Genomic DNA, 16,174 nt, shown 5'->3' with positions numbered 1-16,174 from the left:
TATTTGGTCCGCGCGTTACGAATTCATGCATTATTTTGTGATAATATTTTCTCTGTGTTGCTTTTATCGTTTTACAATGTGTTATATACCAAAATGATCGCAATTTAGTGTACATTACAGTGAAAAAAAAGTAACTTGTTACCTTCAACCGTTTTGCGCACAGCGCAATTTAAATACAATTATATATGAAATTTCTTTTTTGCGCTATCATATATCGCATTATTTATATATGATAATGATAATTTTTTTTTCATTTTTGATGGTTGCATACTAAACTTCAGGCAATGACAAATAAAAGGAGCCAAAAATAAACTCTTAATCTTAAAAACTAAGCGCGCTGTGATTTTTTGAAAAAAATATTTTTTCCGCTTCCGCGCTTACTCTGAAACGTCGCCGGCACACGGGAGACATTTTTTTTTTTTACCGCTTCGGCGTTTAAGGGTTAACTACTTGGCTGGTAGTTACCTGCCCGGTGGTGGGGAAGCACTGCCTCCCCACCAGCTCACTGAGTCGTCACTTTGATTACAACCGGCAGAGGAAAGACCTCTCTCTTTCGCTCTCACTGTCTTGTTGAAATTATTCATAACATTCTTTTCTCTTTCCAGCTGAATGCGAGTATGCTTGACAGTACTGTAATGCGTTCCTGCCCTGGTGTCTCGGGCCGTAGGTGTGGGACTTTCATGAGTAGGATTGATAGAGACCCTCACTCCCTTTGTCCTTCTTGCAGGGGACATTCCTGTACATCGGAATCTCCCTGTGAGGAGTGTCGTACCTGGTCGCCTGCCCAGTGGGTTGAGTATCGCTGGCGGCGAAGTAAGAAGAAGAAAAGGGATTCTTCACCTTCAAGTTCTTCCTCAAAGACCAAACGGCCCAGACCTTCTGCTTCCTCGTCGGGGACTCTGGCGTCTCACAAGCTCATAAGAGCGACAATTTAACTCCCGGCCAGCCTTTGAAAGAGCGAGACCTGCCTGTTAGTCTTTGTGAAAAGGGAAGGCCTGGCCCTTCTAAGGATGAGCCTAGTTTTTCAGTACGTGTTGATGACTCCCTTCGTGTTTTGTGGCCTTCGTTGGGACTTCCTAGCCTGCCATCAAAGGATTTGTTCTTGTTGGCACTCTCCTCTGGGGCTGCATCTTCCTCCTTAGTCTCCTCAGAGGAGTCAGCCTCATCCTCCCGTGCTGTTAAGGAAGGCACCCTTCCCTCTGCAGCGCAGTTCCCTGAGCCCTCCCCTGCGGGGATGCAGGCCCCGCAGCTTCGCCTTGTCCCTGGACGAGTTCCTCGGACTCCTCCTGACACTCCTTCTTCAAGAGCCAGAGAAGTAGTAAAGACTCCTCTCAGAGACATGCTGATGCACACTCCTTTGAGACTTACCAGATCTTCACATGTAAGCTCCTTGTCTTTGTGCGATGCAACAGCATGCACAAAGGAGCCTTTGTTAGATTTACTCTCCTCCTCTATGCGCAATGCTACGACACGTGCACAGGAAGCTTCACTAATTGCATGCTCTCATGCAGTGTGGGATGCTTCGGCATGCGGACAGGAGTCTTCATTGGAGAGAGGTTGCAGAGAAACTCTGTCTCCCTCTTGGGGACAGCGCGCCAACTCGTGCCCCCCTTCTACACTGGTGTGTGCGGCAATAGTACAGTGAGAACTACTTTCTGATGCGCACCATTCATTTGCACGCCTTGTTAACCCTGGATAGCATGCTCTGACAGCACGTGTGATTACGCATGCATCCTTTAGACAATGCTTGCCTGTAATGTGCGTTACCCAGTGCGCTGCTTCACCGCTGTCTCAGCAACAGTAGCGCTCACCGACATGTGCTACTGCCTATGCACGCCAACGAGCGTCACCAGAGCGTTTTTCTAAATGCTCCAGGAGGCGCTCTTGGTCTCCAGTAACGCGCCCCAGATGCGTTCCTTCTTCAGAATGCTCTTCCTCATCTACACACGCAACAAGACACTCATTTTCACCTGTTGAGCGTCAACACTCTCCAGCGCATTCTAATGCCCTCGGCTCTAGGCGTTCTCCCGGGCACCAATATGCGTGCCATTCGCCTGCACGCACTTACATGCTTTCAGAACCTGTGTGCACGCCCGCACCAACATGCACTCTTGCTCCTGCAGATATGCATGCACCTGTAAAACCCTTTAAACCCTTTTCCTGTTTTTTGCAATGTTTCGACACGGAAAACGGGGACGTCTGAGCTGGAGTACCTGTCCTCGGAACTTCCATTGTCTGCTCCTCCTCCGGAGGTCCCATCTCCACCTCGAGAACAAGGCAGCAAGCAGGCCCTTCTCCCTCATATGACCTTAGTCCAGTCCCCCTTCCGACTTCTCTTGGAAGTTGGAGAACAGTTAAGGGGATTTACTATCCCTAAGCTGCCACGAGTGCTTAAATGTCAGGCGAGAGGCGCTCTGGAAGCAAAGGCATCCCGTGACTCCTCCTTACAAGTCCAGACCTCCAACCTCTCGAGGTTCTCGATCTCCAAGGGCTCGTTTCCTTGTAGAGAAGTATCATATCTTGCCCATCGAGTTCGAACCCAGCTGAGATCCTGTTGACAGGGCTCCAACAGTGCTTGTGGAAAGGGCTCCATCTCCCCTCTCTCCTCCAGCTTCGCCAGAAGCAGACAGGTGTCCTCCAACTCCACCTTCCCCCTTCTTGCAAGGGACTGTCTGACAGGGGCATAAGGACCTTTGGAAGGCAGTGAAGAATCGCTCTTGCGATTCCGAGCCTTCAAGGGCTCCTGTGGCTCTGGGGGCCTCGGCTCCCGGACCTTCTGTTGCCCTTCATGAACAACTAGAAACTCGGCCTTCTTCTTCAAGACTGGGTACGTCAATGCAGAGGGGGATGATTTTCATGAGGCAATCAATGATTCAGCTGGTGTACCTTCTGAAACTAGCTGCTCCAGCTGTTCCAGAGGATGCGGCAGCTGAAACCACCTTCTGCGAGATCATCGGTCTCATCCGGAAGGTAAACGGCCTAGGAAAAGCCCTAACTACTTCTCCGAAAGGCCATATGTTGGCAGTCGACCTTCTTTGCTGTGCTCATCGGGGTGCTCGGTCCCGGTTTGAGCTGCCCTTGTCATCCCTGACAAGGGAGGCTCTGACCAAGGTTGATAGACAAGTTTCAGCAAGGAAGAACTCGCTGCGGGCATCTCGGTCCTTTAGCTACTCCCCTCTGCTTTCCAGAAGCAGAGGAATTACTGTGTGGGCCAAGAGGCTAAGCTTTCACCCTTGCCCGTAAACCCGACGATAACATCATTGGCACTTGGAGTTTCACTCCAGACACTTCAACACCGAACCTCAACACTCTCTTCCCAGGAGATGTCCCAGCTCGAATAAACCACGATGGCAGCATTGCAAGCAGCTTCATGGTTGGACTTTTCGGGTGGCACAGTGGGCTTTATTGCCGCCACTGAGACTCCACAGCAGCCTGACAAGCGAGCAGACATGGCCCGTCAGCTTGCCAACCTCTGGATCAACCTGGTGCTGAAGCACAGGGATGCCATCTCATCAAGGCTTGATCGAGCTGTGGACCCTCAGGATGTGGCCGACCTGAGGAATGCCTTGCTTCAGGGATCCACCCTCTTTCCATCTTCGGATGCAAACAAGGTGATTGGAAACTTCAGGAGAGTGAGCCAGAATTCTTTGCTGCACTGCGCAGCATCCTTCCATTGGCCCCAACCTCCTGCTGTTTCTGCTTGACGTCGCCCTGGCTCTCCATCTAGGAGGGTTTCTCACCCTCCTGCCAGGGCTGATCCCTTTCCCACTGCCTCCACCACTCGGCAGCCCTTTTTGACCAGGGGTGGTCGAGGGCGAGGCAAACGCGGCAAGAGGAAGAGAGTCCACTGCGACCAATGAGGAGGGCTCTCCCCCCACTCTGCCACCTGTAGGGGGACGCCTGCAAGCCAGATGGACGAGGTGGCAATACCACAAGGCGAAGGATTAGACGCTGACCATCCTCTGACATGGGTAATGCGTCCCGTTCATCAACTCACCCCCTCCTCTGAGTCGACCCCCCGAAGACGTCATCATCCTATCGTCAGGGATCGATGAAGGATCTCGGCCTTCAGGCGGAAGTCCAGGACATGCTGGGGAAGGATGCTTTTGAGGAGGTCCTCAAAGAGTCTCTAGGCTTCTTCAGTCGAGTCTTTCTTGTAAAGAAGGCGTTTGGAGGTTGGAGACTGGTCATCGACCTCTCAACCCTGAACAAGTTTGTTCAGCAAACCCCATTCAGGATGGAGACCCCCAGCACAGTCAGACAGGCCATTCGTCCTCTGGATTACATTGTGACGATAGACCTAAAGACGCATATTTCCAGATCCCAATCTATCCATTGTCCAGGAAGTATCTTCATCTTGTTGTAGCGGACAGAGTATTCCAATTCAAGGTCCTATGTTTTGGTCTTACCACAGCTCCACAAGTCTTCACTCGGGTGTTCACCCTAGTGTCGACATGGGCTCATCGCCAGGGCATTCGTGTATTGCCTTACCTAGACAATTGGCTGATATTGGCGCCCATGGTGGAACTGCTTTGTTCCCACCGAGACAGGGTTTTGGCATTTTGTCACAATCTGGGGATCATATTGAACTGCAAGAAGTCCTCTCTAGAGCCCTCTCAATGACTGGTGTATCAAGTTATGATCCTTGACACCGTTGCAGGGAAAGCCTTTCCGACACCGGACAGACTGGAATGCTTCCAAAGTGTCGCTCTGCCCTTCCTTCGACAGTCCCAGCTGCCAGAAAATCAGTGGTAACAGTTGCTGGGACATCTGGCCTCGCTGGAACGCCTTGTTACAAACTGTCGGATGCACCTTCGATCCTTTCAGTGGGATCTGAAGAATCATTGGTCGCAAAGTCACGATTCTCACGATCTAGTCCCAGTGGAGGAGAATATGTGCTCTGATCTTGAGTGGTGGCTGGACGACACAAACCTGTTGAAGGGCTTCCCTCTCCAGTCTCATCCATCCAATCTGCTCCTGTTCACGGACGCATCCAAGGAAGGATGGGGTGCGCACCTACTGTCAACACCTGGCTTCGGGCCTATGGTCAGACCAGGAACGTCAAGATCATATCAATGTGCTGGAACTTCAAGCTGCCTTCCTGGCACTTCAGCACTTCAGGTCTCTTCTGACAGTCACTCAGTGGCGCTGATGAGCGACAACACCACCGTAGTGGCATACGTGAACTGTCAAGGCGGTACTATGACTCTGCAACTATGCCAACTAGCAGTGCAGATTCTCGAATGGGCAGCTCTTAACTCGGTAGGGTTGACAGCTCGGTTTATTCCAGGCAAACGGAACGTCGTGGCAAACAACTTGAGCAGGAGGACACAGATCGTTGGCTTCAAATAGTCTTTGGCTCCTCGGATAGTGAACAAAGTCTTGACTTTGTGGGGTTCCCAGCAATAGACCTGTTCGCTACTGCTCTAAATCTGAAGTTGCCGATTTACTGCTCTCCTGTTCCAAATCTGGTGGTGGTGTTCGGGGACGCGTTCCAGCACCTCGATGTCTATGCTTTTCCGCCATTTTGCCTGATCAGGCAGGTGTTGAATCGAGTGTGATCCACACTTTCGAGAGTGCTTCCGCCACTCCCTGACCTCTTATGCCAACCACATGTGAGGATCTTCCACAATGGGGTGAACTTTTTACATCTTCATGCATGGAGGTTATCCAGGAGCTCCCCACAGCGAAAGGCTTTTCACGAGAAGTTGCGACAGCAATGTCAGGATACCTCAGAAAGTCCTCAACGTATGTCTATCTGTGGTTGGTGTCGTCGGAGAGGCTGTTCTCCTCTTGGAGTCTCTATTCCCCTGATTGCTGACCTCTTACTCTACCTCTGGAGAGAGAAGCTCCTTTTGGACTCGGCAGTAAAAGGCTATCGCTTGGCTTTGAGCCAAGTCCTCAGACTGAAGGGAACCGATCTCTCTTCCCCGGAGGAAATCTCTATGCTCATACAAACTGTATTAGCTGGTAGTTTCAGCTGAGCTGCAATCTATTCTAAGTGAAGGACTCCAGGTTTGTATGGTTAGGGAAAAAATACATTTTACTTTAAAAAAAGTCATATTTGTGAATATTTCTCAGTGAAAAATACCGCAAATAGGCAAATCTTCTGCAATAATAATGGGAATATAAGGCCTTTAGAAAAATCCGCAAATTGGCGAGTCCGCGAATCGTGAGCCAATGACTGGGGGGTCGACTGTTTTGTCTTTTTGTGTGTGTTTGCTTTTATCATCCAAACCCATGATATACCCAAGCCTAGTGCTAGTACACAGAGGAAGTGGTGTGGTATAGCTAACAACCCTGCTTCCATTACTTATAACTTGTAGCATGTGTAGACTTCATGCAGTCCTTGAAGAGATCGACTTCTCCGTTTCTATTATTCCAAATTATCAGGATTTATCTTCTTTGATTTGTGTGGTTCTACGATGATGTTGCAAGAAAAGGGACGTCACAATTTCTCCCTGTTAAGACAATTCACAGTCTTTGTCTGGATTCCTGCTCCGCTCTCTTGCTTCAGTGGGGGATGTGGTGATGACTCATCTCCTCATGGCTGTATTCCTGCCTCCAAGGTTTGTTATGGATCCTCCACAGCCATTTTATGACAAAGCCACATGGCCGCTCAATCACTGCTGTAACTACTTCCAATCATTGCAAAGTTATGGAATCTCATGTATTTCCTCATGTACGGGTAGGAACATTAAAGCTTTGCCAGAAAGTGATTGTAATTCCTTCTCATCAAAGCAGAAGCAGCTACCAGACCACCAACAATAAGGAAAGATGACAGTGTCCCTGTCAAGGAATCAAGCTTTGTACAGTCACATTTACCTGGCCATGACGTTTCCCCAAATACAACTTTTCATCCACGTCATTCCTGGCCTGTCACATGGAAATCGTGACGTTCTCATGAACGTGACTCCTCTCTGCAGACTTCAGCCCATGTATGGCCGCAACAGCAGTCTCAACCATGATCTTGCATCTGCAACAAGTCTCCTTGTTACAGAAGTCCCACACAGTCACATCAGCCGTGGTGGAGCACTCATACAGCAGAGACTGTTCTCCATGACATCATGTCCTTGACGTCCATGCAAAGTTCGAGCTGCATCTCCTCTAGATCTAGATTAGCTTTTATCTAGGCCTGCATCCCCATTTCCTTCCACATCTTGGGGATTTAAGGGGTGTAAAGAGAGCACCTCTTCCCATCTTAAAAATGGAATTGGGAGCCTCCCAATAAGGTTCTAGGCCCTTAACATGCATATGCTCCAGTAGTGCTTTGGGACAAAGTAGAATTTGACAATTTCCTGGATAGACCCGATAGTAATTCTATGGTTTTGATTGGAAGTTTCTCTTCCACTTGACCTTGATGCTAATGAACTGGCCAAGACATATAGTGAAGTGGTGGAAATGATTTGTAAATGTAATGATTTAGAAGAAATGTGATCACCCTTCAGAATGATCTAAAGGTCTTGAGAAGTTCCTAGGCCTGAAGAGAGAAACAAAGGGGTCAGTAGGATTACCCTTGGCCAATCTTGCTGATTTTGCCTAAGAGCAAATGGATGCTCTTGTCTCTGAATGAGATAATTCACCTCTCTAGTAGGTCTTTCATTCCGCTGACGTTACAAGTGATTAGTGTAGTTGGCAATTTCATCTTTGGCCTTCACAAATGATACTAAGGAATGTTCCTCCTTTCGTCTTGCGATTGGTAGGTAAAACCCTTTTATCAAGTAGACTCATTTCAAATGGAAACTACCCATTCAGTTGTAGCTGCCATGAGGCAGTGACTTTATGTTGACAATAGACCTGAAAGCTGCCTTCTTCAAGATCCCAGATCACCAATAATCTCTCAAATTCCTTCACTTCATTATATGAGAGAGAGTTTATTAGTTCAAAGTTCTTTGGTCAACAGGCGTTCACAAGAGTGTTCACTCTGGTCTCAAGTTGGGCACATGCTCAAGGAATACACATTCTCAGATACCTCAACGACTGGCTGGTCCTAGCAAATTCTCGGGTGAAGTTAATCCAAGATAGAGATAATTTTCTTCAGTTCTGTCACTTCCTAGGGATTGTTAAAAAATTAAGAGAAATCGAATCTTGTTCCCAGCCAAAGGACTCTTTACGTGGGTATGCTGATAGGTACAGTCAAATCAAGTCTTTCCTTAAGATCCAGGAATAGGGAAATTCAAGACAGTTGTGAGGTCATTCATAATGAAATTCTGTTTCAATAAGATTGACCTCACAACAGCCAGCATGTCAGTGTTAAGTCATTCTTGGTCACCTGTCATCTTTGGAGAAGCCTATCCCTCATGGCTGACTTCACCTTCACTTTACTTGTTACAGTGGAGGTTGAAGGAATTCTGATCCCTAGTGAGGTACTCTCCATTCATCTGGGACTTGGCATGGTGGCTGGACAACAGGAAGCTGACCATAGGAATGCATCTTCATGCTCCTCTTTCAGAGATTCTTCTCTTCTCGGATGCCTTGAATGAAGGATGGGGCTCACATGGAAGATCTGACTTCAGGGTGTGTAATGAAGAAGAGAAACAACTTCACATCAACATTCTGAACTGAAGGCTGCTTATTTAGCTCTTCAGGGTTTTCAGGATCAGGTGATAAGGGCATTCCGTGGTCTTGATGTCCGACAATACCACAGTAATGGCTTACATAAACAAAAGGGGGCCAGCTAGTCTCTCCATCTTCACAGTTTGATAGTTCAGTTACATCAGTAGACCACTTTGTGGTTCTGTTAGTCAGGTACATTCCAAGCAAGAGGAATGTAGTGTAGACAAGTTGAGTTTATGAGGATAAGTCTTGGAACAGAGTGGTCATTACATCAAAAATTGGCAGAAAGACTGTAATTTCTTTGGGAAAGGCCAATGGTAGATCTTTTCACCACCCATTTCAACAGGAAGCTAGAAGTGTTCTTCTCAATAGTTCCAGACCCTTGGCCAGTGGTAAGACTTGCATCAGCATCTGTGGGACAACCTGGATATTTATGCTTGTCCACCCTTTTGCATCAGATGATCAACAGGGTAATGACCTCCCCAAACCTCAGAATAACACTGGTGGCTCCTGTGACACCACATGCTGAGTGGAACCGTGACCTAGTTCTGCTGACGGAAGCACTGAGAGAGATTCCTCCTTTACACAACCTTCTTTGCCAGCCCCATGTTGAGAGGTTTCATTGGAAGTACATGCAGAAGTTGGGCAGGGTACAGGCTATTGCACTCTGGGCATCCTCTCCCAGTCATTGGCTGGGAGGCATCTTCTTTGACCTTTTTCTAACAATGAAGGGGAGAAGGGACCAGTTAAAGTTTAGTCCAGCACCCAGTGAAGGGTTTTACCAGTACTAGACTGCCTTCTGTCATGAAGCCTCCTGTGGAAAATGTCATGGTTCTCTGAATTATTCCTTATTTGAGTAACTGCTCCTTGCCTTAGAATGGGCACTGAAACCCAGGGCCAGCTATTTCATCAGACCATGGCAGTTTTGTGGTGGTTCTTGATTTAGTCAATTGAAGGGGACTGATCTCCCACCTTAAGAGTAGGTCTCCTGTATAAAAGACGATGGTCTGTATTCCCATAGGAACAAGCAAGACATTTTGAATAGCAATTTATATATTTTCTAGGTACTATACAGACCAGAGCCTTTTTAGTCCCACCTCAGCTGCCCCACTCTGACCTTATTATGACCAAAGGAAAAGTGAATGTAATGGTTGGTACGTGAGGGACTTTCCCCCCTCTCAACCCCCATCCCCACCTGGTTAACCATCTTATGAAATTTTGACAGGTTTCTTGTTTTTGCTGATGTCTAGGCCTATCCCTTACGATGCTTCTGATTGGCTGTTGGTAAGCCAGTCACAGGGCTGGAAACTTTCAGTCTCGAGAGAGTTTTCATAGGCAACATCTATGTTCCGATCTCTCCTGAGGGAGCCTTTCAAAAGTTATACCTCAATTTTACCTGCAGAAAAGTTGTGTTTCCCAATTTCATCTCTAAACAAGCCAATGATTTAAGGATTGGAGTGATATAAAAGTTATGTAACGTACTTCAGTAAACTTAATGCTAAAATATTTATAGTGAATAAGCAGGAAATTCTTAATATAAGATATATTCTTTCATTCCTTACAGATTGCAGTGCATTCATCTTGTTTCATACGTAGCTTAAATGTCATGGAAGACAATGCTACCCAAAAAAATAATAGGTGGGGCTATCAATATGAAAATAATAAGCAAGAATAAGAATATTAATCTCTCTTATCTTTATGTAGTCAGATGTTGCCTCACGTGATCACTCGATAATGTCATCATCATGATCACGATCCCTCGATAGATGAAATCTAACGGGGGAAAAGACTATTAAGAATTGTTTATCGTCACTATCATTATCACCATCATCCTTCCATATCCTTTAGAGGAAATTCATTTATCCCATTGATTTTTCTTTTGCTACAATCAGTCATCCTATATCCATCTAATCCTTCATTTTTCTTATTTATGTTATGACTTTGTTCATAATTCTTATATCATTATAATTCTTAAACCATTGACTTGTCTGTGTTTATTGATGCAGTTGGAAAACACTGGTTAACTTAAAAATTATTTTTGTTTTGTTTTACTATTCATACAATCATGTCAATAAGTTTTCCTTTTATGCAATCAAAACCTATACTATATTAATTATTATTGAAAGTATCATTTTCTATGAATAAAGGCTGACTGAATCTTACTATTGCCTTTTTTAAATGATTATATATCTAAATACATAATTTAATAAAGATAAATCTCATATGTCAGGACTCAGGATGAAATGATGAAGCAACTGCAATTTACTCTCTCTCTCTCTCTCTCTCTCTCTCTCTCTCTCTCTCTCTCTCTCTCTCTCTCTCTCTCTCTCTCTCTCTCTCTCTCACAAAATATCTTAGTTTTACCAGACCACTGAGCTGATTAACAGCTCTCCTAGGCTGGCCCGAAGGATTAGATATTTTTACGTGGCTAGGAAAACCAATTGGTCACAGCAACGGGACCTACAGCTTATTGTGGGATCCAAACCACACTATATCGAGAAATTAATTTCTATCACCAGAAACTGTGATTGGCTTATCAATAGCCAATCAGGAGCATTGTAAGGAACTGAGCTGGGCATGAGATGCATGGGTGACGTGAATCTATTAATAGTAAGAATGTTATTTTTCACTTTTTGACGGCAATATAGATGATGTAAATGGGTATTATACAGACAAAAATAGAGATTTGTATAATTAAGCATTTATCACGTATAGCTCCTTTCTGATGTTGAAAAAGAGGTGGTTTAGCAAGTTCATAAGGGACCTAATGTTAAAAAAAAGGGTGAAATAAAAACCCTCTACCTATTTCATTTTATTTGCCTTATTATTTAGTACAAATAATTAATAGGATTCCCCTTGTGTTTAATAACTTCTTTAGTTTCTTGGGCACAGATAAGGTGAGATTACATAAAGTTTCCTTAGAGATGTTTTGCCAAGATGAGCGGATTTCCTTCTCCAGCTTCGGGATGGATGAGATATCTTTCCCAAAGATCTCGCTGGACAATCTCCCGCAAGTTCTGTATGGGACTTATATCGGGCTATTCCCTGGCCAGTCATTAAATATACTGTACTTGACAGTAATCAAACCACTGAGTAATAGATTTAGCCGTGTGGGCCCTGAAAAACCATGACATTTGTATCCTCAAATGCGTCAGGTAAAATTTCACATGAACTCCAGATAATTATATTGGTTCACTTTTTAGTTTGGCTCAAACACATGAAGTTTTGCTAAAGATACAGAGATTTGTATTTCTGGTGATAGAAGTTCACTTTTGATGTGGTCATCTTCCTCCATTTTTATGACCTGTAATGGGAACAGTCAGGTACAGAATTGGCAGTCACTTCCCTTTCTCAGTCAAGGAAAGCAGAAAGTTTATTGTAATATGTATTGTGTTTTCCACTATAGTGTTAGCAAGTTGTCAGTGCCTGTAATTCTGACAGTAGTACTAGGAAAAGCAAGGTGATAATAGTTTAAATTCATGTGGAGTTTTGTTTGCTATTATGTATTCCTTATGTTTAGAAAAGTTTTTCCTTTGGTTTTTTGGATTTAATGATTATTGCTGAAGTATATCCTTTTGAACCAAATAGAATATAGAATTTGCTTGGATCTATGAGTTCATTCAGCACTAAGAGGGAAATTGACACTACAAAGGTTTGAAAGGTCAGTTACACTGTGAAACAATTGTCAGAGAGGGTGGAATGCCACTTGTTAAGCAGTGTCTACAGTGCACCACATGAGATGCACTGATTGTACCTGCCCAATACGCGAAATTGACACTACAAAGGTTTGAAAGGTGTAACAGGAGGAAAACCTCATATTTACACTGTGAAACAATTGTTAGAGAGGGTAGAAAGCCAGATGAAAGAAAGAGAATATGAATGAAGATACAGTAAAAGGAATTAAAGGAGTTGCAACTGAGGCCTGAAGGGATCCCACAGAGACCCGTAAGCAATGTCTACGGTGCACCACGTGAGATGGGCTGATGGTACATGCCCAAAAAGTTGTGTAATTCACCTGCCCCTCACAGGGCTATTTGTATCTCACCCAAAATGATTGTGTGGAAGAGAGAATGACTGAGTTGGCTGGTCTCTTTCTTTCTGTTTGTTCCTTTCTTCTTCCTATGGGTGGATCAAAGAATAGACATGTCATATGCTGGAACTGGTCTGATACAGGTGAGTAAGGTAGTCATACTGGTAGTGGTTTTGCATTGTGACTATGCAATAGACAAACCTGCTAATCAGTAGCAAGTGCTCCTCTCTCTAGCAAGGGGAGTGAGGAGTGGTAGCAAACCCCTGTGGTTCATATGGTTCGTTACTTGAACAGTCAGAATGCAATGAATCTGTCCATATATCATTGTATTTAAATCCAGATGGCTGAGTTTTTAGATATCCAATGATCTATTTTCTCACTGGCTTCAGACCCCCTAATTAGAACTCGTTCTTCTAGGACGGATGGTCAGGTGGGTTAACTCCCAGCTGGTTTAGGATACTTGTAGTACCTCTCTCCAAGTATAAGTCTATCCTATTGTTAAGACCGAAGGGTTGTTATGCATATAAACAAATGACAAATTTTTAATCAATTCGTAGTATTTTTCATAGCTAACAAACCTGAGGTCTTAACATTTACTGCCCACCTCTAGCTGCCCCTCTCAAATTTTTTATCCTGGGTTTGGGGGAAAGACGAATGCGTCACGAGGTGCTTGCTTGGTTGCCGACCAGCCTTCACCTCGTATACGCATGAGTTGCCAGATGTCACAGATTCCTTGCTATACAATCTGATTGTTTTAACCGGTTTCCAGCTGGCATGAAAAGATTTATCCCATTGTGAAGAACTCAAGTTTGTTAGCTATGAAAAATACAAATTGATTAAAAAAATGTTAATTTCTTGAAGTTTAAGTATTGCTTCTTTGGAGGTCTGTATGTTATCAGAGAGCCGAGTATTTTAAGAAATGTCACAAAGACTAACTAGAAAAAATATTTTTCAGTGCATTCTGTGGGTGAACTTCAATCAAATTGTTGTTGGACTTGCATTTAGTATGGCCTGTTACTATCTGCTGTGTTTGAGAGGGTATGACCAGTCACCTCAGCTTCCTACTTTTCATTGGGTGCTGTTTGAATTGATTATATGCATACTTTTGGAGGAAATTGGCTTCTACTACTCTCACAGGTATGGTATGTTAAATTATAAAATGTCAGTGTAAGATGTTTCTAAATACGTATGCATAATTTCTTTGAGGAATGTTGTGTCTGGTATTTCTCAACAATAAATGCCATGGCCTTAATGGATTGTCCCAATAGATCATATATATTGGATGATGTTATCTAAGCTGTGACAAAATTTCTAATTGTCTTTTATCATTGGGTTTAGTTCAGTGTTATAAGAATAATTTATTACAGTAGTAGTAGATTGTAACTAGTTAAAAGTACAGAGGTAAATTGTTCATTAAGGGGTACTGCCTAATCATATCTTGGTTCAGTCTTGATAAATTTCTGGATGTATTTGATTGGTCTAATTCAAGGTGAAGAACTACTTAGTCATATACTCAAGTTATTAAAATTACAGCAAGAAAAAAGGACATTTATATACAAGAAAACTATACCTCTATAAATTCATGAAAAGTTACTTGCCAATAATTGGTTTCTCAACTTGTTTATTTAATTTAGTAGGTTTATTACATAACTCAAAAGCTTCATTGAATTTTATTCACTCACATCTAAGAAATAATGTATGTATCACGATATAAGCTCTCATAAAACGGCATTTATTATTTTTTTTTTTTGCTGTCCTTGACTACCTTAAAATTATAATTAGTAGGAAGATGATTTTTAAAAGTACTTTTTCATACCAGAAACAGTGAAAATTTTGTAGTGATGAAATGAAAATTACTATGGTTACTCTTTATTTTAAAGATAAAAAAGGAATGGGATGTTATGATAACCATGCCTCCATAATTACAAGATCTTTTGTTTCCATATATCAAAGGGAACTCCCCTGTTGAGTGAGTAACTTGCATAATATTTTGGTTAAGAGTTTGTGACTTTCAAAAACTCTGATGTTTGCTAGTGACCTGGTGATTGTTTATGCCATGAAAGCTCACAGGCCTACGTATAAACCTATCAAAGAATGTTTTAACTATAATACTCAAGGATATATTTATTTACACATTTAAATTTCCAGAAGTATTGACAAAGTTAATATTTTTTGCATTATTGTTTTTGGCTTACCACCTCAGAGCTAATTTAAGATTCCTTAAATATCTTAATAGGATAACCAGTTATGGATAAGATTGTAAAGAAAATGAACAGTCGGTCAACACTTTACTTTCTTTACAGACTCTTCCATCACCGTCTATTGTATAAACATTTCCACAAGATGCACCACGAATGGCAGAGCCCTATTGCCATCACAGCCATCTATGCTCATCCTCTGGAACACATTATGTCAAACCTGATGCCAGTATTCCTGGGACCACTTTTACTTGGCAGCCATGTGGCAACAGTGTGGCTTTGGGCCAGTTTGGCACTTCTAAGCACATTAAATGCTCATAGTGGATATCATCTTCCTTTCTTCCCATCACCTGAAGCTCATGATTTCCACCACCTAAAGTAAGTAGACTAATACAGCAAATTTAATTTTCTGTTATCGTCATGGGCTTAAAAAAAAAAGTCCTTGGTTAGAAGGGAGCTGATGTGCAAATTCATTTGTTAAATGATGTGTAGGCATTGGGAATGAAGTAGAAAAAACTGCTGAAGCCTGGGACTGATTTGGAATAATTTCAAAAGCTCCATCTGGCCTGGGATGCCAGCCTTTTATGCAGTAGTTTTACTTCACAAAAAAGGCTTTGCTTATCAATATCCTAATTTGTGGTCAAACAGAATCCTTTACACTTTATTCATTGTTTAAGAGAGAATGGTAGTGGGCCAGTAACCATCTGCATGTGCTAATGGGTGCCCTTCTTTCATATGTCAACCAAACTCTTTACAGCTTGTTGAAATCATAGTTCAAATTGATTGCCAATGTTGCATAAATCACATTCTTATAGCTCAAATTGATTTCTATGTTGTGTAATTCATATCATTCAGTCATATAAGGCATTTCTTGTATTTCATCCATTGTCTCTTTTGATCATGAGATGAAATGTTTTAACTGAAAGTACATTTTACCCAGAAGATGAACTTTGCTGCAAGAGGGTTTTTCCTTCCCCAAAATCATATCTTCTTATGTTTGACTAATAGTTTACGAAAACGGTTGTAGATACCAAATTCTCAGTGTTTTTGAAGCTTTACCCTTTTGCTTAGCTATGGTGTGTTATCAAAATTCAACCAATTTATGACCCATCAGTTTGGCAATTTCAGGTGATTTTATTCTTTGTTGTGATATTATTTTTTTATGAACATGAAAATATAAGAACTTTGCATTGTATTGTAATGAAACTAGGTCTAGCTTTTAGGCTTTATTGCATACATAACTTCAAACAATATCTATAACAAAATGAAATATTTTTAATTACCGTATATTCCATGTGTAAGACAACCTTTAAATCCTAAAATTTGCTCCTAAAAATTAAGAGTTGTCTTATTCTACAATTCAAACAATCAAACCTTGAATTCTAGGATG

At 42.9% G+C, this 16,174-nt stretch overlaps 2 protein-coding genes across 2 annotated transcripts in view; one reads left to right on the top strand and one right to left on the bottom strand.

Annotated features, from left to right (window-relative positions):
• The window catches only part of LOC135219846 (fatty acid hydroxylase domain-containing protein 2-like), a 60,677-nt gene extending 45,488 nt beyond the window's left edge, over positions 1-15,189 (top strand). Inside the window, exons 4-5 of the mRNA XM_064256957.1 lie at positions 13,542-13,723; positions 14,890-15,189. Of these exons, the coding sequence (XP_064113027.1) occupies positions 13,542-13,723; positions 14,890-15,166 (459 nt within the window). The 3' untranslated portion in view covers positions 15,167-15,189. The remainder of the gene's footprint in view (positions 1-13,541; positions 13,724-14,889) is intronic.
• Positions 1-16,174, bottom strand: part of LOC135219845 (fatty acid hydroxylase domain-containing protein 2-like) — a gene marked incomplete in the record, with an annotated part of 155,175 nt that overhangs the window by 120,555 nt on the left and 18,446 nt on the right.

Source organism: Macrobrachium nipponense, chromosome 1 (assembly GCF_015104395.2).
Source record: "Macrobrachium nipponense isolate FS-2020 chromosome 1, ASM1510439v2, whole genome shotgun sequence".
Taxonomy (NCBI): Eukaryota; Metazoa; Arthropoda; class Malacostraca; order Decapoda; family Palaemonidae; genus Macrobrachium; species Macrobrachium nipponense.
Note: the sequence above shows the minus strand (reverse complement) of the source record. Positions and strands in the feature narration are given on the sequence as shown.